General features: G+C 36.9%; 1 protein-coding gene across 1 annotated transcript; it reads right to left on the bottom strand.

Moving 5' to 3' along the window:
* Positions 1-17013: 17013 nt before the first annotated feature.
* LOC121399644 (uromodulin-like) lies at positions 17014-19733 on the bottom strand. The gene is made up of 3 exons (XM_041581186.1): positions 19602-19733; positions 18870-19072; positions 17014-17436 (listed from the first exon to the last, which is right to left on the bottom strand). The coding sequence occupies exons 1-3, from the start codon at positions 19708-19710 to the stop codon at positions 17281-17283; spliced, it is 468 nt and encodes a 155-aa protein (XP_041437120.1). The 5' UTR covers positions 19711-19733; the 3' UTR covers positions 17014-17280.
* Between the last annotated feature and the right edge of the window lie 6150 nt (positions 19734-25883).

The raw sequence follows: 25883 nt of genomic DNA on the forward strand, positions 1-25883 counted from the left end.
TTTTATGTGCATTCCATTTTAGTGCACTGAGGTTATACCATGTATGAATGAGTAACTTATTTTCAGTGAACACTGCAATAACCAAAAAAAAATAACCGTAAAATACTTTTGATTAGATAATTAACTGATAGAGCTGCTTATAAATAAGGAAATGTCTTTCTTCTTTGCACTTCCTTATTCATTTGTGTGCCGATAATTCACTCTACCATGTAAAATTCCTAACCCAAGTGTATTTTTTCCATTTTTAGTTGTAATATTGGTGTTTAGGCAGTCCTCTCATGTGCTTTCAAAGCCAGCACTTTATGGTTGAACTGCTTTCAGACAGATTATTATTTCTCCAACTCAATTTAACTGAAGAAGTTGCAGTGGAACATGGATTTTTACTATTGAGTGCTGTTCTTATATCTACCAGGGTGCTGTTATCTGGTTACAGTATCCCTTTAATGAACAAGTTAAATAAGAGTGGACCCAATACAGAGCCATGTGGGACTCCTAGTCTTCTTGTGAGCTTAGGTATGAAGGTATTGCTCCTCCTCAGGCATAAAACACGTGTATAGCAAACTGCAGTCTGAGTACACAAGTGCCTACAGTCTTTTGTGCAATAATTCATTAAAAAACACGTGGAAGAGTTGTTACTTTAAATAACAAGTACCAAATAAAAAAGACTGATATATATATTTCTGCAGACCCAATACAGAGCCATGTGGGACTCCTAGTCTTCTTGTCAGCTTAGGTATGAAGGTATTGCTCCTCCTCAGGCATAAAACACGTGTATATAAAACTGCAGTCTGAGCACACAAGTGCCTACAGTCTTTTGTGCAATAATTCATTAAAAAAACACGTGGAAGAGTTGTTAGTTTCAATAACAAGCACCAAATAAAAAAGACTGATATATATATATTTCTGCATTCCATTTAGTACAGTCAACAAAAAACCTAGATCCTGATAACACTTGAACTTCAAATCAGAGAGAACTAAAGCTCCCCATAGACGCGACGATTCTTCTTGCCGAACGACCGATTTTAGGGAAGTCCGACCAATCCTTCGAAATTATCGTGCGGTTAGTGGTATTCGAACGATCGTACATCTTACGATTTTTCGGCCGACATCTGTTAGGAAATTGATCGGCCAGGTCAAAAAATCTTTGTCGGCCCCAGTGCAATCTATCTATGTTTGCAGGGCCAAGCAAGCAGCTACCCTTTGTTTTCCTGGCAAATTGGTCTTTTTAGTTGATGGTAAATTCGTACGATCGTACGATCGTTCTGAGAAGATCATGGTCTCACGATCAGGATCTGATCTTTTAAAAATCTCAACATCTATGGCCGGCTTAAAGCTGGTCAGTGTTAGTTGGTGGAGGCATTGTCACAGGCTTGGAGGGGTGATCAGTGGAGCAGGGCCCTGGAGGTTACGTCCTTTGGTTGGTACTTAGGTTTCCAGCCCCATGCAGAAAGCATTCATATAGATTAATTTGTCTTTGCTATGGACCTGACACTATGTTAGGGACCCCTCCCCATTGATTAAAATCATTTACCTTAAACCCCAGGCTAGTTCTCCTGTTAGCAAAACACTGCACCTGCCCAGGGCACATCTTAACAAGGACCTTGGAGAAATTTTCAACTTGCACTTCTTAAAGATATTATAGGAGTTAAAGGTGAAAGAATGGTGAAATTACAGGATCCCCAGTAATTATAATAACTAAACTAATGCCCTGGGCCAGTGCTCCTGTTAAGCAGAAAACTGCACCAGCTGAGTGTACTTCTGTGCAGTTTTCTGATAACAAGAGCACCATCCCGGGATACCAGGTAAGTGATTATAGTCTCTGGGGGTGCCTAACATTGTGAGCTTGAGTGTCATAAATGGACATACATAGATTTCTTACAAAGCCTGGTTTATTTTAAACTACTTAGAAGTTTAAATTTGTATTTAAGCTGTTCACATAATTAATGTTTTCTGTATGGAGATTCATGGATACGGATGCTTTAGTTCTCCACAGCACACATTAATGAATATTTTTTTTAAAATGTTATTTACAGTTATTTGTAGATGTCATTGCATCTTAAGGCAGTAATTTTCTTTTTTTGTTGTCTGTACTTTTTACTGGTTCTGACTCTTGAAAAAATGAGGTATATTCTTTATTTTTCGTCACAGAGGGAAATTCTGCTACCCTCTATTCACTTCTGTGAGATTTGTGCGGACATATACAGATGAAGCCACTTGGATTTGTGAGATAAATGCGTCATGACTCATGGTTAATTGAAGAAACTGCGTTATCTAAAGTCATCTTAACTCATTTAATGCATTTAACCTTACCATTAGCATACCAAAGCACCATTGTGAACAATGGTGAATGCTTTAGTTAGATGGGATGTTGTGACGCAGTTTTCTGTGTTAAATGAGATAAATGGGATATCTGTGTTTAGTTATTCTGTGTCAAACAGACAAACCAAAGTGGCTGCATCTGTATAAGACTGTATCAACATGCCAAAATGGTGTGGTGTACAATCCTGTAATCACTATGTTTTTTTACACACAATGCATTTTAATTGCAGTTGCCGGGGGAAGTTGTGCCTGACAAAGTTACAGCCAATGCATCAAAATTGCAGTTGTACTTCGATGTGCAAATTGTGCACAGTAGCCCTGAAAATTGTTTATGTTCAGTTGGTTTAATTTCTGTCATTCAGTGTGACAGTGACATGTGTACCGTACTCTTTCAACACAACTGCACTGTGACAATTAGAATAGACAACTATGAGAACCCTGGTTCAGAGTTGGCGGAAGCTCCAGGGTTCCTTTGCATCTATATGGGCAACTGCGTTTTATTTGGAATAGGAGCAGGTAGAAGGCAGAGGTGCAGAGCTCAATTATACAGAAGTGCAAGAAATGCATGTTGACACAAATACTGCGGGCAAATTTGCTGATCTGCAACTTTGTTTGTAGTTGTAAATGACCCCTTATACATAAGCTGATCTGTCTTGTTGCTCTTTTGCCTAAACATTTGACATGTGTTACTGGTAACACTGGTCCCAATTACTGGCCTCCATAAGGACTACCCTTGCATAAAAAGATGACGATTCATAAAAAAATAATTTTCAAAATTAGAGTGTCTTGAAGTACAAAGGCAATACCTGGAGGGAAATGCTTCATATGATTAATTCCTGTAACGCTAATTTCCCTGGAGCACCCGGGCCTGATGCCACTTAGTTAGGTTACTGCTAATTTATGAGTACTATGGAAGCTACACAATAAAAGATTATATATACAGTATATATATGTAGGGATAGATAGACCCATAAGTTAATATGCCCCTATGGCTTTAAATCCCTATCCTTTCTCAATTCCATAATTGCTGAGCAAAATGTATCTAGTCCGCAGAAGCGGGTGGAGGAGGAAGATGATCTGCTGCATCTGGAGGGCAGTTAAAACGAGGTTGGTCGGGGGCACCTCTTCTAAATGTCTGCCCATATGCAGACATCCCTTCAGAGCAATCCCTGGATCTGTACTATCAAAGACCGGGATAATTATTGGTGGCCACTTTACTTGACCCATGGTGTTGTGTTTTGGTAGCCAAGGATGAGTAGAGTATAACACTGCTTTATTAGCAGGTTCATGCAGCCATTACATTTCAACATTAGCTTCACTCTAAGGGGCAAATTTACTAAAGGGCGAAGTGGCTAACACTTGCGAAAATTCGCCAGTGTGACAGTATTTTGCCACTTTGCCGATTTACCAATGGTCCCTGGTGTAAATTCGCTAACGAAGTGGACATACTCTAGCGCTACTTCGCACCTTTACGTTAGGTGAAGTTGTGCTCTGGCAAAGGGACGTAACTATGCTAATTCACTAACTTGCGGATTTTACTGAACGTTACTTCTTGCGCCAGACTTGACTTCGTCATAGAATAGATAGGAGTTCCTAAAAAAAATAATTGAAAAAACGCTGGCGTTTTTTACTTTTTACTGGGTGATAGGCTGAAAAAGATCAAAAATTTTTTTGGGGTACCCTCTTTCCCCCTTACATTTGGCACCTAAACTATACAGAGGGCACATGTGTAGGGCAATATAAGACCTCTATTTAATTTTATTAAGTTTCCCTGGCCTTGTGTTGTGTAATGTAGTTGCTGCAGCATACACGTCCATTGTAATTTAACTGCACGCCGTATGCTAACTAGGCATCGCTAGCGTCACTTCGGACTGCTTATCGTATTATCGAAATTGCAACTTCGCAATCGTTCAGTAACCTGTGCGCAACTATTGATTTTAGTGGATTTAAGCAGCCCTGGCGAAACTACGCCTGGCAAAGTGTGGCGAAGTGCGGGCAAAGCCGTCGCTAGTGCATTTTCGACACTTAGTGAATTTGCCCCTATTCTTTTAAGCAGTATAGAAATGTATGTACACATATAACTCTTGTGCACAGTGACACCTACAGGCCCTTTGTATAAACACCACATATTCCCCCTATACCGTAGTAGGAAAGCATTTGGACAAATGTAATAAACAACAACAATTAAACAGTATGCATCTTAAAGCAATAATATGCATTATTCAATCACATAGTCCTTGGTCCATGCAGGTAGTTTTCTGATTCTCTCAATACGCCTTATAGGTTCACTTTCTTCAGGTCCATTGGCATCAGGAGTAGGAAAATGTCCTTCATCAAACGGAGCTTCTCCAAAGTCATTCCTAACAGGAGCAAGACGACTTGCATTCCATACAGTATGTGTATGGTCCTCGCTGGCGTCTCACTTCAAGTGGTGTAGTACATATAGATTGTCCTTGTTTCAGTATTCCTGGTTTCTTAATTCTGACTAAAGATCCGGGCTGAAAGTGCAGTTCTCTTTCTGTCAGTATAAGCCTTGCATTTGGCTTGTTGACGTTTGCACAACTGCATAATAAAATTGCAAGGGCTTGTCCTGCTACCGCAACTCCTGTGTGCCAGTGAAATTCTTCTTACCCTTGTTGTGAGGTGGCCGATTCATCTATCGCTGGGCACCAGGATAAGAATCTTTGGGTTTGTGTGGTGTGCGGCTTCTCCAAAGCTCTTCTTGTTGACGTTTGACAATGTCAGCAGAAGATGATTTTGTAGGCACGGTATTTTGTGGAAGTTTGATGGGTACGCATCTGTCTGCCATGTAATAATTCAGCTGGAGATGATTGGGTTGTTGCATGGCGTGTTGCTCTGTAGTTATGCAGGAACTCTGTTGTAAATACTTTCCAAGATTTCCCAGTAAGATTTATTGTCTGTAGTGCAGGGCTTCTTTCAGACTTCTGTTGAATCGCTCGATTTTTCCTTTTGCTTGTGGGTAATACACTGAAGATTTCAGATGCACAATATTCCTCTCTCTCAGAAAGAATTCAAGCTCAGATGAGACAAACTGTGGTCTGTTGTCTGATATTAACTCCTTCAGATTACCTTCTCTGCTGAAGACTGAAGACAGAAATGTTATTACTGTAGCTGATGTTATATGAGAAACAAATGCAATTTCAGGCCATTAACTGTAATAGTCTATCAAGGTTATAGCAATTATACAGTCTATAGGAACATCTGTAAAAGGACCCACAATATCAACAGCAGGTTTTTCCCATGCTGAATCAGGGAATGGTACTGGCTGAAGTGGTGGTGTATGTGTGATAGCTGTTTTGTTCTGACAAGTAACACAAGAATGAATGGCAATTACCAGAATAGTTCTCGCAGTCATTGTTTTGTATGTACAATTCCTTGATGACTCTCATGTGCAAGTTGTATGAGCTTTTCTCGGAAGGTCTCTGGTACCAGCAGTGAGCTCCACGGACAACATAGCCATCTACTAAGGACAGTTCATGTCTAATCCTGTAGTAAGATTTAAAATCAGGAGTTTCTTCTCAGCATGTGGCCATTTGCTTTGTAAAATGTCCCGTTGAAGCTGCAGGTAAAGGTAAATGTGACAAACAATCAGCAGTTTCAGTTTCAGTCCTGCAGAATCAATGCATTTCAGAACATTTTTTAGGTACTTGACATGAAGATCCATAGTTGGAGTGTAGACAATTATATCATCCAAGTAGCATTGTACACCAGGTATGCCATGGAGTATAGAAGACATCAGTCTTTGAAAACAACTCGGTGCTGAAGCCAGTCCATAAGGTACACACTTGAACCAAAACAAACCATCTTGAGTGATAAATGCAGTGAGCTCTCTACTTTCCTCATGCAGTAATATTTGATGATAAGCACTCTGAAGATCCAGAGTAGAAAATAATTTTGCTCCTTGGAGTTCTGAAAATATTTCCTCCATGTGTGGCATGGGATGATTGTCCATAACAACTTCTTTATTAGGTTCACGGAGATAAACACACAATTGAATATTTTCAATTATAACAATTTTCTTCATTGTTACAACAATTGGTGAAATCCATTTGGAGGATTCTGATTTTTTGATCACATCTTGCTCTACCACAGTTCCTGTGAGATAGTCTCTCTTATAGAGTAGGGCAATCACCTCAATTTCTGGTGTACTGGTTTTACATCTGGTCTCAACTTAACTTTGTGTACAAAGTTCTTTGCACAGCCCAGTGAAGTGTTGCTTTGTGGTGACATTTTAGACACATGCTGTGTGGCAGGCACTGGTGCTGTAGTAATGATACCAATGATACCAACTAATTGCAGATTTAATGCAGCAAAGAGATCCCTTCCAAGTATATGCAGTACCCTAATTGACAATGTAAAAGTCATATTTTTCAGTATTTGATTCAAATTGTACAGTCACTTGCAAGCAACCAAGCACAGAGATTGGATCCTTTAAGTAACTGATTAGTCTCAGGGCAGGTGCAACAAGTGGATCTTTTGCAAAGTATTTCAAGAAAATATCCTTTGCTAGTATAGAAACAGCTGAACCTGTATCAAGCATCAGGTTAATGGACTGTCCCTTGTCAGCAGAAGCAGTACTGATACTGACAGTGCATATAAACTTGTCTGGAATAAATGTACCAGCTTTATCCACACTTAATACTGTGACATTTGTAGTAGTGACTTCATGAACATCTTTAGCAGAACTACGGCAGATCTTAGCAAAATGTCCTACTTTTGTGCATTTGTGGCACTGGTTAGCTTTTGCAGGACATGTAACATGATTTGCAGTGTGTTGTGTTGAACCACAGCGAAAGCAGTATATTCTATTTGTATTTGCTGCACGGTTTTGCAGTGTAGGTGAATCCCTTTCCTTAGCACTGTATTTTGCCTTTGACTGTGCATTATTAGGCCACAGTGCTGAATTCACAATCTGTTCAGTTCCCTGAGAGTTTTAGCCTCTGCCATCGCTGTTTCAATTTGGCTAGCAACTGTAATACATAGTAACATAGTAGGTAAGGTTGAAAAAGGACACACATCCATTAAGTTCAACCTTTTCGTATTTTTTTTTATCTGCCTATCTGCTAGTTGATCCAGAGGAAGGCAAACAAAAACCCATTTGAAGCCTTTCCAATTTGCATCAAATTCCTTCCTGACTCCAAAATGGCAATCGTACTAATCCCTGGATCAACTTGTACTATGAGCTATCTCCCATAACCCTGATTTCCCTGTATTTGCAAGGGTTAAATTCTGCTCTAGGAGCAGTCTCTCTCTAATGCGAGGTGAGTTTGTTTTTTCCACTATTTGGTCTCTTAGCATTTAATCTGTTAGATTCCCAAAGTCACAGGTAACAACCAGCTCTCTCAAAGCTGCTACAAATTGTTCTGTGGATTTGCCATTACTTTGTCCACATTGGTGGGAATTTATATCTTTCAGCAACCACATTTACTCTTGCTACAATAAAGTTCTTTATAGCAGTAAGAGCAGTTTCATAAGTATCATCAGGTAATGGTAATGTATAGAATATACGCTGTCCCTCCCAGGCAGTGAATAAGTAAAGCACGCTTTCTAGCAGCAGAAACCTCCCCTTGGTCAGCAGCAATAATGTAATTTTCAAACATACGGATCCAAGCAGTAAAAGGTATGGTAGGATCACCAGGGTTTGGAAGAAAAGCTGCAAGCTTCTGCAGAGGTAGGAGACCCATACTGTCGCCAATCTGTTATGTTTTGGGTAGCCGAGGATGAGGAGAGTATAACAGTGCTTTATTAGCAGAGACTCATGCAGCCATTACACAACAGTAACGTTCCCTTTCACTTTTAAGCTGCCAGGAAGTATGCACAGTATAAGTTTGGGCACAGTGACATCTACAGCCATTTGTATAAACACCACAGCTTGCTCCCCTGCCAGTGTCCTTTCAGAGCGTGTCTTCAGTGCCACAGGTGGGGTGATCACTGAAAAGGGGACACGGCTATCCACTGGCAGCTTGGATATACCCACATTCATCAAAATGAATGAGGCATGGATAAGTGGGGATATCAAAGTGCTAGCCTCCTGTCCTCCTCCTCCTCCTCATAGCTGTGCCCTCTTCTCTCCATTGCTGTCTATATTCTCCTCTCATTGTCTCCTCCTCCATAGTTTTGCCTATTCCTGATCTGGCTTATATGTCTGCTCCTGCTGCTGCAGCTTGCTACCCCTAGTACTACTGCTGCATTGTCAGCAATTTTTTGTGGTGGGAGCCTATCAATGCTCCTACTGCTGTTCTGTTTTTTGTGGTGGGGGCCTACGATGGCTTCTAAAATGTTTCTTAAAATATTGCCGCTTAGTTGACTAATTTATTCTGATTGAGGCCTACCATGGCTTTTAAAAATGTTTCTTCAAATATTGCTGCTTAGGTGGCTAATTTTGTTCTGATTAAGTCCTACCATGGCTTCAAATATTGCCCCTTAATCTGCTAATTTGTTCTGGTTGAAGTCTACCATAGCTTCTAAAAATGTTTCTTCAAATATTGCTCCTTAGTGGGCTAATGTATTTTGTTTGAGGCCTACCTCATTTAATTCTTCTGGTTCTAATAAAGTTCATTCCAATACTACTGCTGTTGCTAGTTGCTACTATTGCCTCATTATTTGGCAAATGACTTCTGTTTGAGGCCTACCTCATTTAATGCTTCTGGTTCTAATAAAGTTCATTCCAATACTACTGCTGCTGCTGTTGCTAGTTGCTACTACTGCCTCATTATTTGGCAAATGTCTTCTGTTTGAGGCCTACCTCATTTATTTTTTCTGGTTCTAATAAAGTTCATTCCAATACTGCTGCTGCTGCTGCTGCTGCTGTTGATAGTTGCGACTACTGCCTCATTATTTGGCAAATGTCTTGTGTTTGAGGCCTACCTCGTTTACTTCTTCTTGTTCTAATAAAGGTAATTCCAATACTACGGCATGGTTTGGCAAATGTAGCCACACTATTATTACCCAAAGTCCTGCCTTTAAGTAAGATGTCTGCAAGTACACAAATGAGGTCCCTAAAACAACTGCTGCCAAATTTCCTGCTGCTTCAGTCTTTATACAAATAACAAATTAACAATCTCTTCAAACTCTACAACTAATGCTAATGTTGTGTTGTATTATACTTGTATTGAAAGTTTGCATTATGTGAGACTTGCAACCAAAATAATATATATAATGGATTTTAGGGATTCAATAGCAGATTCATCAAACTAGGTGCCAGCATAGTTGTCTAATTTCTTCTGATTGGGGTCTGCCAAAGCTCCTAAAAATTATGTGGCTTGCAATAATGCTGCATTTTCTGGTTAATTTTTCATGGTTGAGTCCTACTTCTTTTAATTCTAATTTTAATTCTATGTTGATGCTACTACTGCCATAAGGTTGTCTAATTTCTTAGGGTGGGGTCTGCCAAAGCTCCTAACAATGCTACTACTGCCATATGGACTCCTGCTGCACAAATATGGCAGCCCCCTCATACAGGAACATGGGGCATCAGACAGGTAATGTAAAAGCACTGTGCAAATACTTTATGGCAAAGTTATACGTAGCTTTCAAAGGCAATATTATGATAGATTTATTTTAAAAAAGAGTTCAATTTCTAGTGTCAGTATCTCTTTAAAAGGTTGCACTTGATGGACGTGTCTTTTTCTAACCTAACTTACTATGTTACTATGTAATACTGCCTTGTTTTTGAGGGTTAGGGTATATTTTAATACAAAAGGCAGATAAAAATAAATTTATATTTTTAGAATATTTTTAACCTTTTGTGATACATTCAATTCTTTTTCTGGTTTAGTAATTAAGATTAAATGTCAGTCTCTTTATTACTGGCAATAAAAAGGACTTTTGATAATTCTGTACAACTGTTTTCAGTCGTATGGCAAATGGTTTTTTGGGTTAGTAACCCACAAGTAAATATTGCCCTTTTACATCATTTTATTTTGAGCCACCATTTCATGATGTGTGCTCCCTGACCACCTGATCACCTGACCAGAAATACTGCAACTATTTGTATTGTAACAGAAAGAAGTGTGTGAGTAAAAGACAGAACTTTGTTCATTAATAGAAATATTAATTAATTCATATATTTTTTAGAGACCTACATTGTATAGAGGTGTAGTTTAATAAAATAAACAGAACATCTCTTTAGTGTACCAGCCAAAAGGGCCAAATGAATTTAGAAAGGGAGTTGGAAACTTAAGGAATCAGAAACAGTCCTCAGACAGAATCTATGGGAGTTGAATCCAGGCAAAGGGACATTACAGAGGGAAGCAAGGTAAGAAAAACTTGTGATCTATACATAGTAAAGCTCTCGGAAGTCCCTTCTTTTGCACCAGACCATAATATAATTTTTTTAAAAAAAAAATAAAGATATGTCATGACATTCACAGAGGCCTCCACCAAATATCCGTTCCTTTGTGACCAACACTTTTATTATTTACAAGTCACCCACTATGTGAAAGAAGTCTTACACAAAATGACAGAGCAAGATATTTCCTACTCTTTAAACAATATATGGAAAGGAACCAAAGCACCACACTCCACCTCCTACGTTCATAAATGCATTAGAACAAATTTAGACCCCTCAGAATGTGATACACCTTTTGGGAATTGGTCCGATATAATCCCAAATGCCACGATACCCCACATCATCATAATCCACTCTCACTCCATGAGAATTATACCATCCAGTTAATATCGGACAATGACTTTACAACTCTTACATCAAGCTTACTTAACCCTACTATGGATATTCAAAATGGGTCTGCTAGCCAGTTCATCATGCCTGAGATGGCCAGAAACAGAAGCCTCCCTGATTCACTGTATGTGGTTTTGTCCAGTTATCAAGACTTTCTGGTTAGAAGTATGGTGCTCAATAACTAAACATAATTTTGAACCAAATATAGAATGGGCCCTCTTTATCAAACTGGGGGGGCACAACAAATAACTAAAGCTAATAAGGCCCTAATAAAGGCTAGCAGCAGCAGCCAGATAAGATGTATTACAGGAGTGGCTATCCCCTACCCCTCCTTCCATGAACCTAGTGAAAAACAAATTACACTTTTTATTTCATATGGACTGGCTGGAAGCTCCCTCAACAAAATGTCCCAAACTAGTAAATTCTTTGACATCTGGACCACCGTCTTCCTCCCAACATAAGGCAACTCACAATCTCTACATTCTACGATACTACGTGGTACGATTTGGAAAGTCTTTTAGGTACCAATCCCCTGATTCCAGCCACAACTACTTTAATCTGATAATGAAACTGGCTGCCTCCCAGAAACCACTAATACACAGGTAGTAATCGATTCTTGAAAAAAATGTTTATTCCATTGTTTGATATTTGTTTTACATTACAAAAATATGTTCCTCGCAACTGCTTTAACCAGGTGTAGTGGGGAATTTGAAAGTGTGAACAATGCTACCCCATCTCAGATAGCTCCAGACTTCATTTACCCCATACCCTATTGTATTTGTAAACAGACCATCCATGTTTGGGGGGGGGAATGCACAAACAAGTCTTTTATAATAATAAAAATAACTTTATTGGTTATTTACTTTTACATAACTTGTGATACAGTGTGTAACCATACTAATGCACAAATGAAAATGTATAGTTGTGACAAAACAAATAAAAAACAAATTAAAAAAATAATAAAGATATGTTTTTTTATCTATCCTAAACATCAACTCAACAAACATTTTGAACATAGACATCATCTATGTATTTTACACCTTGGAGGCCATGCCTACAAAATCTTCATGGCTTTTTGATAAATTATATCAAGCAGAGGATTTTGAATTGCAAATCACATCATGTGGTTATATAATATGTATTAATACATTTTAAAGCAGATTTAAAAAAAATGTAAAGCAGAGTTCAGAAGTTATCTGAAATTTATTAGGCGCTCAAAACATTATACAATTTAAAAGCAAGTTAAGAAGTTAAATGCTGCAGGTCCTATTTAGAAAAACTTGACATTCTGGGTGATAGCGACAAATAGTAATACAAACAAACAAACATCCCATCGGTTTCCATTCTTTAATAACTGGAACCATCTATTTTGAGTCCTTTTAACTCCACTTAGTGAGGACCATTTAAATAAATGGGAAAAAAAGTCCAACCAGGACAGGTGTTTCAGATTAAAAACATATACAACATTTCTTTGACTTTTTCACATTAACGTTCTTTTGGAAAATATGTTCCTAGGGAATCTTTCTATTAAAAAGTTGGAATCTTGCTTTGTATTATTTTGTACTTATAGGTTTATATTCACTTGTGGTTATGGTCAAGGGCAGCACGTCTGTGTATCCATAAGCACAGACCATTTCTTCATTGTCTGCCTTTTTGTATTGAGGTTTACCTGCTTTAGGGTACGTCTATTAAATATGTATTTGGGGGTCCACAAATCAGTTCCACTTATTAACAGTGAACACTGGGTTACGGTGGTCAGTGTGTGCCAAATGACTACAACTAAAGGAAACAACATGCCTGTTACAGGGAAAAGTTCAGTTAAAAAGTTACTTGATTATGAATAAAGGAGTCCAAGGTGCATGTAAATTTCTTGTTTCTAGTAATTTCATTTGTAAAAACGACATGCCATATAATTAGAAGTCCTGGATAAAAATATATATTGTACTAATAGTTACCATAATAATAAACATAAGTAAACTTAATAGTAAAATGTAACCAGCAGCAGTATGCATTCCAAATATCATACAAATTAAACTGGGTTGAAGTGAAAGAATCTTCACCATAATCTTCACCGACACCACACTTCACAACGTTACATGATTGTCATAAGTATTAGGGGCAAAAGAAGTGAACTCAAAGCCCACTTCATGGAGAAACCTGTAAAAAGTACAATATATTTGAAATAAGACATGTACAGGGTTGCCAAGTCCCCAGCCTAAGAGTACATTTATGTATATCTGTTTTAAAATTGATATATTTGAAAGGAATTGTTCAGTGTAATAATAAAAACTCAATAAAAAGATAGGCTGTTTAAAATAAAAAATGTTTCTAATATAGTTCGTTAGTTAGTTAGTAAGTATAGTCCTGCTCTGCAGCTCTCTTGGTTTCCACTATTTTTTTTACCAGTCACTAACCAATCTGTGACTTGGGGGGGCATATGAGTCATACCTGTTTGCTTTTGAATCGGACCTGCGTGGTAAGGATCAAAAGCAAACTCACTGAATATGCACAATGTCCCATGAAGGCACCCTTCAAGTCGCTGACTAACTCAGAGTTAGAGAGACGAAAAGCAGGAAGTTGTCCTCTGTTCTGTTATGTTAGACATCTGTTCACGCCAGCCTTTAGAGATTACTTTTTTGGCTATATTAGAAACATTTTTTATTTTGCACAGGCTATATATTTACCTATTTTTTATTTTTACACTGAACTGTTCCTTTGAAAATTGGGTAGGAAAACACTTTATAATGATGTTACCCATCTTTATTCTCTGTAAAATGGGACACTCTAACAATGTATACCTGCTATTTTTATAAGCATCCCTATTTACAGGAGAGAATAATAAAATTATGTCAGTGAGAATGGTGACACTCTTTATGTGCTGTAATACTACAGTTGCTGAATACAAATACAGTATATGGATAAAACTTATAAAGCATTTCATACGTTATGCTATAGGCAAATGCCTTTTTCCACAACACCATAAAGGATATATTTTACTTACTGCCGAGGTTGCTGGAAGCTGAATCTGTAAAACAAAGAAGCTTTTGTCACTTGAGAAAGGTAAAAACCGAATGTTCCCTCAAACAGGATTCAAATACAGACACTGTATTTTCTAATGAAAAAAACTTCGAATTTTGAGCTATTTTTTGTGTACTTCTACTAGGGAATGGTCCAAATTTGATTTGAATCGGAAAAAATTGTACCTATTCGATCGAAAACGGACCTATTCGACCAGAAAAAAAGCTTCAAATTTCGGTTGGTCTTTTTGAATTCGAATTTTGAAGTTTTTTCAATTCTAAATGCAACCCTTGATAAATATGCCCCTATGTATATCAAAAAAGTAACTTTTTTGAAGTGTGGTGGGCCCAAAAATTATTGCAGTGGGGCCTATTATTGTCTAGGTACAGCTAGTATCTCTAGAAGCACAATTTGGTACACAAATTCCACACAAATTCTTGGTAGGCAATAGAAGATGCTTTGATGTTGTGAGCTAATAATGTTTGTGCCTGTTTTGTCATTGTGTGACTGTGCCAGAACTATTAACTATTATGTTCTTAAAAAGATGTATGTCCTTTAGTCACACTAACAGTTAATGCAGTAGGTATTAACTCCTGTGTTGTACAAGCAAGGTGGCAAAACAAGTGACCACTTACTGAATTGGAAGCGCATGTTGACTGTTGTATCATAGCTCTGATCGCTTGTTGAGCGGCTGTTGCAGTTCTATTTCAAGAATAGACAGAAGAGAATTAGATATTGTTATTTTCAAGCAAACTAAAAACATCTTTAAAGTAAAACAAAAACCACCCCAACCCCAGACCCTCTCCATTAGCCCCCTGCTCCCTTCCCATATAACTTGTTACCGGAATGTCCAAAGTGGTGCAAAATGGCATCTATCAGTCTGTGTCTGCCATGCAACTCTGCATTTTTATATCAGGTACACACATAGGGACTGTTTTGAAAATAACACATGGTGCAAGAAAGGAGCAGGGAGGGGGCAAATTGAGGGGACCTGGGGTTTATGTAGGTTTCCTCCTCCTTTAAATAGCCTTGTGAATTTCTCATGAAACATTCATACATACATAAACTCATCCATCTGTAAATGACCTTCAAAGGACCAAACTTTTATTCATAGCAGGTATTTCTATTTAGTACAGGTATGGGTTTGATTATCTAGATTTCTTGGGACCTCAGGTTTTTTGAATGAGGAGCATTTTTATCATTTGGATCACCACACCATAAAGATGAGCTCAGCCCTTAACAAAAAAAAATCCCAACCCACCCTACCCTACGTAGACCCACTTTAAACCACTCCCCTGTTATCCCACAAAAAATGTTAAAACCATACCTACATTTTTGGTGGCAGCATGCAAAAAAACGAAATGGTTGGTGCTCACTGCAGGGATATCGCTGCATTGATATGGCTGCCTCCACACCAATATTATTACTAATAAAATACATTTGTTCGTTCAAGAGTAAAATTTTATATAGTAAAGTGAATTAATTGCAATGTAAACAGTGAAATTTAGAATAAAAATGTAATCCATAAAAATCATGACAGAATTCCTTTAATAAAACTCAGGAATTCTGCTCAGTGGGGCCAAAGATAAGAAATGTATCAACTAATGTATCACTTTAGAAGCATTTACAGGGTTGGTGACCCTTCGTTTCCAGAGCTGCTTCAAAATAATAGATCCTGCATCTAACAGCATTCCCTTTGGTACATTTGTCCATTCTTCATTTCTATTGCCTAAGCCATCCTTTACCCTTTCCAAATTTGGGCAAAATTACTTTAAATATTAAACAAGACTTGGATCAGTAAAACCTACAATGTTAAATCATATCTCTACTCTAAATACAAATATGACACTTTAAAAAGGGTTATGCAGGTTTTTTAAAATGCACTTCAGTTCATTAAAGACAATTTTAAACGGTCCCTTAAAAGATTTTACCGGTGTACAGGAATTATTACACAGCACAAGATCTGCAAATAGATAAATAACATCTGAGCCAGAAATCTTGGCCATTTTCATTTGAAATCGTGCTTCAGTGAACTGTCCATTCCATATAGTTTTGAATAGGAAGTTTCCAAGGGCAGTGTTTGGACAGCTGGCAAGAGACAGAAATGTGTATTAGTGAGAGCTCTCTCGAATGATATACTAACCTGTTTGACTATCAAGCCAGGTAAAGATTATTTTCATTACTGAAATATTGTTTTGTAATTAATTAAGCCAAAAATTTAAATAATGACTTATTTTTGCCACTTAGTCGTGTCATATTTTTGTTGCATAGGGTAAAATTATACATTGCATCTGGTTAATTTTTTTATTCTATTTTCATCTACAACAAATAAACTAATTATTTTTCGGTATTTAAAGGATATAAGGAATGACATAACCTACCCATTCTGGAGCAGATAATACTTTACATCAGTAGAGCGATTTGATGCAGAGGTGTACAAATTGACCACTTTTAGGGCGTAGTTGTCCACTGTTTGCATCAGCACTGAGACATAAACCATTTGCTCCACCACCAATAAGGTGTTAACGGTGACAGCATTGGTAAATGAAGAATCTGTGAAAACCGCCATGCTTACACGGATTTTGCCAATTACTCCAGGGAGAGTGGTTGTATTTATCCTGAAATATAAGTATACTCATAAACACATAAACTACTACCTTACTTCTAAATAAGAAAATAACACATTTTTTGTGAAAATCTATATGATTCTGTAGAGTTAATTTACAGTGTAAGGCAAGATGCAAGGTGCAAAGGACTTGCACTTCCCCCATGAATAGCGTGCAAGTGGCTATGCAGTGGGCTGGAGGAAGCACGTAGGCATCACCCATCCTACACACCCCCTAACCTGCACTGAAGGGTGCTGGGTACTCAAGAGCCATTAGGATAATGGATAATAATTTGTTGTTTTTCTTTAAACTGTGGAAGGCCTGAAGCATAGAACAAGAAAATTAGTGTATAAGAATGTATCTGAAAAAGCACGGCTGCATGGCTTGCTAGTCTCTCCAAGTGTTACTTCTCTGTTGTCATTGTGTAAATAAGATCCAGTAAGCCGCATTTTCAGCAAATGCCCCTAAGGTCTAATACTTTCATGTACATAACCACACATTATTTCTGATTTTTCCCATCTTATACCCATTTTCATTCAATATTTATCTTCTTCAGTAAAGCATGTCAAAAGGATTTTCAACTACATTTTCAAAACTGACTTTTCTCAATATTGTGATTGTTATAAGGTTCATCACTCACCCTGTTGCAACGTTCAATGGATAAAGTGCAGTATCCATGTTTTGTGGATAAATGCAGGAAAAATTGTATATGACTTTATTTTTTGTGATGAATATAGATGGTTTTGGGTTTATGATCAAGCTATTGCTGTAAGTTATATGAGTTGAATTCTCCTATCAAAAAATGAAAGTATTAATCAGACTACATTAGTAAACTGCATTTATTAAAATTAGGTTTTATTTGTACTGTGCCAACTTATTCCACACTGCTTTACCAAAATTATAGATCATTCATATCAGTCCCTGTTGACTTTCACATTTGGAGGCACATTTATTAAAGGTCGAATTTCAAATTCATTTGAGGTTTTTTTTAAAACTTAAATTCGATTGTACTAGAAATTTGACTGGGGGGTTATTTATATTTGAATTCTACTGACTCTACCGACTCAAAAACTCGAATCGTATTTTCTCAGAAAAAACTCGAATGTCAGGAAGGCTAGTAACATGTCCAAATTGGTCGCTGTACCTCTCCCATTTACTTATACATGAATTTGGCAGTTTTTAGGTGGCGAATAGTGAAATTTGATAGTGGAAATCTCAAAATTCTAATTAAAACTAGAATCGATAATTCACAATTTGAATTTGACCATAAAAAAAATTGAAAATTAGAATTAGAATTTTCAATTCGACCCTTAATAAATCTGCCCCTAGTGTGGACATTTTATAAGCAATATAATCACAAGGCTTTGCTGTGAAGAAACGCCCATAGACTCCAATATGTTGTAAAAATAATTTTAAAAAATAGTTGCAAGGTTTGAAAGAATTTGTGAATTTTCAGTTAAAACGGGACAGACTCGCCAATCACTAGACTGGCCATTCATCTGTAGTGCATATTTTTGTCAAAGCATCCAGCCTTGTGTCTAGGTACAGCAGTATGTTGCTAGGTATATCTCTCACCAGAATGGAGTGCAAAAATCTTTCCTTTTCCCATAGTACATGGGTGTTCCCTTGGATGACCCTTAGCTTGCCTGCCATTTAGAAATTTAGCATTGCGAACACCAATGAGTTTGCATCGTGATCCTGTACTTAGAACATGCCTGTGGCAGGCAATGGGAACAGGGTCATACTTTATCCACAGAATTGCACTTTTCACCATTCATTGGAGCAAAGCACCAAATCACTAGTGCTCTGTGGATGATTCCTGAGGGACGCAATTCCAGGACTTGTGCTGATGGGATTAATAACTGAGCATTGCACGTTTTGGAAGGCTGAGTACTGTTTATCAATTTTAGTACCCTCATACTCTAGGTCAGTGATCCCCAACCAGTGGCTTGAGACCAACAGGGTGATCCTCACCATTTTTGATGTTTTTCCCAGTGGCCTAATGTAGATGCTTATTTTTAAAACACAGGCTTACTCCAAACAGAGCCTCTTGTATGTATTCCACATGAGTCTATCAAATCAAGCCAATAACAGAACCGCCGGGCTCCCTAGAAAAACCGGCTGGCCACCTCGCTCTCCCCATGCAGACAATAGACAATAGATATCCATTTTTGTGAAGCAATGTTATTCATTGCTTTTATGCACTTGGATTCTAGTAAACTCACCGTTTTAATGTTACCACAGTCTCCTGCCCCTATGTGCCACAAAATACCCAAGAATGAGATATTATCCAAGTATGGAGTAAGTTTGCAATTTGGATTATTCAGAGCATAACTGGAAGAGTCATATCCATTTTTCTCCAATTGACATCTTGGTATCCGCAAAACCATGTTATAGTTGCATGTAATTTCTGGTAGTGGGTTTTGCTCTACAAACACACAGAAGGAAGTCAGAATAATAATTGAGTCATCAAGGTACGAATAAAAGTATAATACCCACAGTTATAGTTATATCTTATCAACATGCAAGCACAAATGCACACTAGTAAATTCAGTTTAAATTAGGGATGCAAATAATCTACTTTTTTAGGATTCAGCCAAATTCCGAATCCGTTGAGAAAGGTTTGACTGAATACCGAACCGTAATTTGCATATGTAAATTATGGAAACAAGGGTAAAAGAACCATGCACGCAGTGTGGTGCTAAAAGATGTTTGACTTTCTTGTTTGTGTGGCGAAAAGTCACATGATTTTTTGGATTTGGATTCTATTCGGCGAGGCACTTCATCCAGCCAAATCAAAATTCTGATGAAAAAGGCTGAATCTTGCCAGAATCCCCTAGATTCAGCATCCCTAGTTTAAATACCATGAGCTGCATATGTTCAATACAGTAGTTTCCTGGAGATATTCAGAGACTAGTTCACCATTAATTCTGGTTCAGAGAAAGTGTTTACTCTACCTGTTTCAGAGTACTTTGAAGGATTACAATCACAACTATTGGTTGTATTGTTGCAGGTCTCATCCGAAGTGCATGATGGACAGAGTGTAAAAACTAAAGTAAGAGACATAAGAATTGCAAATACACATGAAGTATAAGGCAGTATAAGTTCATCTCATCATGATTCCAAGCATATTTGCCCATATCTGTAGGGGTTTGATAATACTATTCCTTCTACTAATACATCTGATGTTCAGAGTATGTTCTAAATATAACATAGCCTTTATGTAACAAAACTTTTGCCCAATGTAAAAGCCTTTGTAAGTAAAAGTTTTGCAGTGAGGGTTGCTGAGCTATAAAAGTATAGGTAGGATGAAGGAAACACCTTTGCCCTATCTATGCAAATGGGACCAGTTATGATATTCCATCTGAGAATCTAGAGACCAATCTAACTACAGTACATGTTAGTCTAAGCCAACAGAGTGAAACAGTTCCAAAGCCTTTTCCTGCTCTCTGTTTACTTAAAGTAAATTTGTGCTGGAAAGAGAGTAATCACCAGTATGGGAACTGAACTGAAACTTATGTTTAATATTATATTTAATAGGGTCTTAGAAAAGAAACCCCAGTATGAATTCTCTTGGGAAAAGAATATCCTGAACATTTTCTTTACATTCCTTATTTTATTTTTGTAGTTGGAATTCAATATTTTCTCTCAGGAATATCAAAGAAAATTGACATTTCAATAAAGAAAACAAGCACTTCATGCTGTATGAAAATGCATAAGCATATTTTTTCCTTCATCAAAAATTGGATGTGCCTCACAAGAAAACTGGACTCACATTCTGAGTAGTTATTAGTTATTAGTCTCGGTTATCACCATATTACCTGTAGTAAAGCTGCACAGAATAAGGAAGAATTCCAGATATAACTTCATTTTCTGTGGAGACATACAGATTGCAACCATTAATTGTTGGCAGCCTTTACTTTAGATATTTTAGGACCATGTAAAATATCATGTAATTACATAATGACATTTTGGGGCTAGATCTCCAGTCTTGGTTAATTAGCAGTCCACCTGTATGACCAATATTTGAGTGTTTGGACCATGAAACAATTGTTTGCAGTTTCTTTAGGCTGAATGCACATGGGGGATTTTGATCAATGTTGTCCTTTCAGGGGTATTCCATGCTTACAGCTGCATCCCATTCACTTGAATTAGAAAGTTTCAACAGTACCTGGCTATCATTTGGGAACACAGATATTGTGTTTCTTTCAAAATCACGGTTTTGTCACAAGCCCTGGATGCCATGGGTCATATCGGTTACAACTCTCATGTCAAATCTTTTTTAAGTTAAGTTTATATTAAAGGGGTGGTTCATTTTTAAGTGAACTTTTAGGGATGGAATGTAATTAAAAGCATAAGCGATATTTAAACTTGTATTCTTGAAAAAGTTTTAATCGATATTTTGCAATGTAAAATCAATCGCTGGTGAATAATACATTGCTTATTACTGCTAAGCAAAGTTAGAGTTAACTCCTGCTCTGGAGTTTTGTTAAATAATTTGTTAAATGTTATTACATACACTGCATGTGTTTGCAAAAGCCATTTGTTCACAGACTGAAGTCAGTCAAAATGGACAATAAAAAACAAATTCAATTTTTTTTCAAATGACCCCTATTTGAAAACAAATGCTCTGTAAGGCTATGCATTTATTGTTATTGCTACTTATGATTACTCTTTTTTCTATACAGACCCTATTCTCCTATTCATTTTAAAGTATCTTATTCAAATTAGAGCATGGTTGCTAAGGTAATTTGGATTCTAGCAACCAGATTGCAAACTGGAAATCTGCTGAATAAAAATCTAAATAACTCAAAACCACAAATTATAAAAAATTAAAAAAAATTGCAAAGTGTGTTAGAATATCAATGTCTACATCATACTAAAAGTTAAACATTTAAATATAAGTTAAAAAAGTTATAATTTAAACATGAACAATGCCTTTAAGCTAATTCAATTAAAACCCTGGGACCAATAACTTACAATTATAATTTCACACATAAAACTATCAGTGGGACAAGTTCAGGGGTAGAAAAATATCATTGCTGTTTTGTTGTAATTATTTCAAGTCAAACTTTCTTTTATGCTATAATTTACATTCATATATAGAGATATATTATGGTAGCCCATATCTAAGTAAACCAGTACAATAAGGAAACCAGAACGTTAACAAACTGGAATAAAAGATCAATACTCCCCTGTAGTTGGTGAATGTATCTGCTATATTTTAGCTGGGGCATATACTGTAAAGCCATACTCAGTTTATTATACCTTAAACTTTCCATTAAAAATATATACAGTAGTGGAACTGTAATGAGAGAGATTGGTTCACACCCTAAAAAAAGGACTTGAGTTAAAAGTCGTATGGTAAAATATAAAAACAATTATCAAAACGAGTCTAATAATGATAACAGCTTTAAAATGTGAAAATAGTGATGTTTCATATATAATTCACCACTGCACATAGAGCTTATCAATGGAACTGAGGCACAAGTTCTAAGTTACCATGTAGTTCATGCTTGCATATAAAATAAGCTTGTATTGCTAAGGCACAGCCATACACAATTTCACCCACTGCCCAGGGGGTGGTTTTATGAGCCATTTATTGGAACATCATATCATTAATGGTATTTGCTAGAGTGTACTCACTATTTTCTTTTTTTATTTTGTACTCTTGTATAAACCTCATCTTTAACTTTCTAAAGATGAAGTTGTAGCATAGTATCTCATGCTTTGGTGTATTTAGCTTTTGTAATCAGAACATTCTCTTTGGAATGACTTAGGGGCCGATTCATCAAGGGTCGAATATCGAGGGTTAATTAACTTAGGAATATAAATCCTTCGACTTCGAATATCGAATGTCGAAGGATTTAGCGCAAATAGTGCGATCGTACGATCGAAGGATTATTCCTTCGATCGAACGATTAAATCCTTCGAATCGAACGATTCGAAGGATTTAAATCCAACGATCGAAGGAATATCCTTCGATCAAAAAACTTGGGCAAGCCTATGGGGACCTTCCCCATAGGCTAACATTGACTTCGGTAGCTTTTATCTGCCGAACTAGGGGGTCGAAGTTTTTTTAAAGAGACAGTACTTCGACTATCGAATGGTCGAATAGTCGATTTAAGTCGAAGGTCGTTGTCGAAGGTCGAAGTAGCCCATTCGATGGTCGAAGTAGCCAAAAAACCTTCGAAATTCGAAGTTTTTTTACTTCGAATCCTTCACTCGAATTTAGTGAATCGGCCCCCAAATGTATTCCCAATTTTCACGTGTTCTGAATTTGCCAAGTTTCTGAGCATCCACCAGCTGCCATTTCAATCCTTAACATTGCTGGTCTACTAACTCACAGCTACCAATCAGCAAGTAGTATTTACTTGACACACTTTTTTAAACAAACATCTTATTGTTTGCCATGTGTTAATAAACTATTTACTACTTGCACCTTTTATTACATTGCACTAAGAATATATATTTATTTATCACTATCATGAGTATAATACATAGAATTTGTGGTAGACAAGTGACAAAACAGCAGACAAGAAAGCTCTATAGCATATTATGTACCTTTTACAAAATGTCTTTATCCTTTATACCTTATTAAAAAGTGTTACATGCGGAACACTTAGGGGCCGATTTACTAACTTCGAGTGAAGGATTCGAAGGTAAAAAACTTCGAATTTCGAAGTTTTTTTTGGGCTACTTCGACCTTCGACCACGACTTCGAATCGAAGGATTCGAAGCAAAAATCGTTCAACTATTCGACCATTCGATAGTCGAAGTACTGTCTCTTTAAAAAAAACTTCAACCCCATAGTTCGCCATCTAAAAGCTACCGAAGTCAATGTTAGCCTATGGGGAAGGTCCCCAGGTTTGGCTAACTTTTTTTGATCGAAGGATATTCCTTCGATCGTTGGATTAAAATCCTTCGAATCGTTCGATTCGAAGGATTTTATCGTTCGATCGAAGGAATTTTCCTTCGATCTTTCAAACGAACTGTCTGCGCTAATATTCGACTAGGAATTAAAATCCTTCGACTTCGAATATCGAAGTTGAAGGATTTTAATTCCTAGTCGAATATCGAGGGTTAATTAACCCTCGATATTCGACCCTTAGTGAATCGGCCCCTTAGTTTAGAACAAACTTTACAGTTTAAAGAGAGGTACTGTATTGCAAATCAGCTTGTTTCCCTTCAGAATTTTCGATCTACACTAATATTCTGCTTTACTGGTGATAATTACATTAGTACTTGAAGTAAAGTACAATCAATAATCACCTATGAAAAAAATTATCACTTAAAAAACTAGAAGTAACCTACTGCACTACCAAAAGGTGGTTCCATTCTTTTCTGTTACAATTTCGGTGCTCTGCCTCAGAATGATTTGCCAAAACCTAGCAGTCTTTAGATGATTGAATTTGTTTGACAGACCCTAAAAATATAGCTTATACCAACAGTAAACGTCAAGTAAATGTCTACCAACCTATAATTACACAATAGTTTTAAATTATTAAAACCTCACCTTTCTGCTTGATTACCAGTCTCTGTAGAAATATGTTTTAGGATCTGAGTTACTGTTGGTGCTTATTGACATCTTATTGAGGGGGGGATATCACTCTTTGGTGGACAAATATGGAGGCGCACTTTGCTGCTGTGCCATTATAGCTATTTGTTGGCCATTATCTGCTTATTGAGATCTAGTTTCAAGTCAAATAAAGCCTAAATAAAGTATAACCTATTTTACCTTGACTTACTGGCAGTGCTACCTGGTTACAGGAGAAGGTACACACATATGAATAAAATTGGGTTGAAAAAAGACAAAGTCCATCAAGTTCAACCCCTCCAAATGAAAACCCAGCATCCATACACACACCTCCATACTTTCACATAAATTATATGTACCCATACCTATACTAACTATAGAGTTTGGTATCACAGTAGCCTTTGATATTATGTCTGTCCAAAAAATCAGCCAAGCCATTCTTAAAAGCATTAACTGAATCAGCCATCACAATATCACCCGGCAGTGCATTCCACAACCTCACTGTCCTGACTGTGAAGAACCCCCTACGTTGCTTCAAATGAAAGTTCTTTTCTTCTAGTCTAAAGGGGTGGCCTCTGGTGCGGTGATCCACTTTATGGGTAAAAAGGTCCCCTGCTATTTGTCTATAATGTCCTCTAATGTACTTGTAAAGTGTAAATGTGTAAAAAGAAATATGCACATTTCCATCTCTGATGTACATATTATATTAAGGGGCAGATTTATCATGGGTTGAATTTAGAGTTCATGGGAGTTTGTACAAACTACCATAAACTCCCATGAACTCGAAATTCAAAAAAACGACCAAACAAAATTGATGAAAATATATAAATTTTTCAAACTCGGGTGAATGGGATCGACCCTTCCTGATAATCAAATTTTTTTCAGAGAAAAAACTAGAATCGACTTCGATTCAAATTAGATTTTTTCTCTGTAAAAAATTTGATTTTCAGGAAGGCTGCAAACAACGCCAAAATTATCCCAGGACTTCCCCCCAGCAATTCGGCATGATTAAGGAGGCGAATAGTCAAATTTGAATTATTAAAGGGTCAATACATTATAAATTTTAAAAATCAAATTTGAATTATTTTAAAAACTTGAATCGAATTTTAACTATTCCCTAGTCGAATTCCACTTTAAAAAACTCAAAAATTCAAATTCAAAAAGTCGAATTTTCCCTTCGACCCTTGATAAATTTGCCCTTAAAACATGCTATCATCCCGAAATCTCCCTTGTTTAAACATTTGCTTAATTTTTTATGCATTTGCATGTTGCACTTCTATAATGACATTAATCCAGTTATAAATAAATGATATGCCACTGTGGATTTGTTTCCTTTGCCTAACTTAGAGTCCATGCTAATTTATCCTAAAAAGGGAAACTTAGCCAAACATTTAGAATTTTCATATTCATAAATCTATGTATATGAATACATTACCCTTGATATAGATGAAGAAATGAGTTCCGATGCTTTTAGATGTTGGTCTCAGTATCTTATCTGCAATAGAAGACTCAAAATTGTATAGGCAACCTCTTCCTAAAATAATGTGATATATATACTGTTGATAAAGGGGAAGGGGTGTGTTTTACTAAAAAAAAATATATATATTTACGTAATATTATATACAAACCTGAAGCATAACCAATCTCTCATTATCAAATGAAAAAATGGGGGGTGGGGCTATGTGGAATTCATGATTAAACA

This window comes from Xenopus laevis, chromosome 2L (assembly GCF_017654675.1).
Source record: "Xenopus laevis strain J_2021 chromosome 2L, Xenopus_laevis_v10.1, whole genome shotgun sequence".
NCBI classification, from domain to species: domain Eukaryota; kingdom Metazoa; phylum Chordata; class Amphibia; order Anura; family Pipidae; genus Xenopus; species Xenopus laevis.

Coding starts and splice junctions, on each gene's coding strand:
- LOC121399644 (XM_041581186.1), bottom strand. CDS start 19,710: ATGTCTCTTACTTTAGTTTTTACACTCTGTCCATCATGCACTTCGGAT. Junction 19,073..19,601: donor TTCAAAGTACTCTGAAACAG/GTAGAGTAAACA, acceptor GTGTGTTTGTAG/AGCAAAACCCACTACCAGAA. Junction 17,437..18,869: donor ACTGTGGTAACATTAAAACG/GTGAGTTTACTA, acceptor ATTTTTTGATAG/GAGAATTCAACTCATATAAC.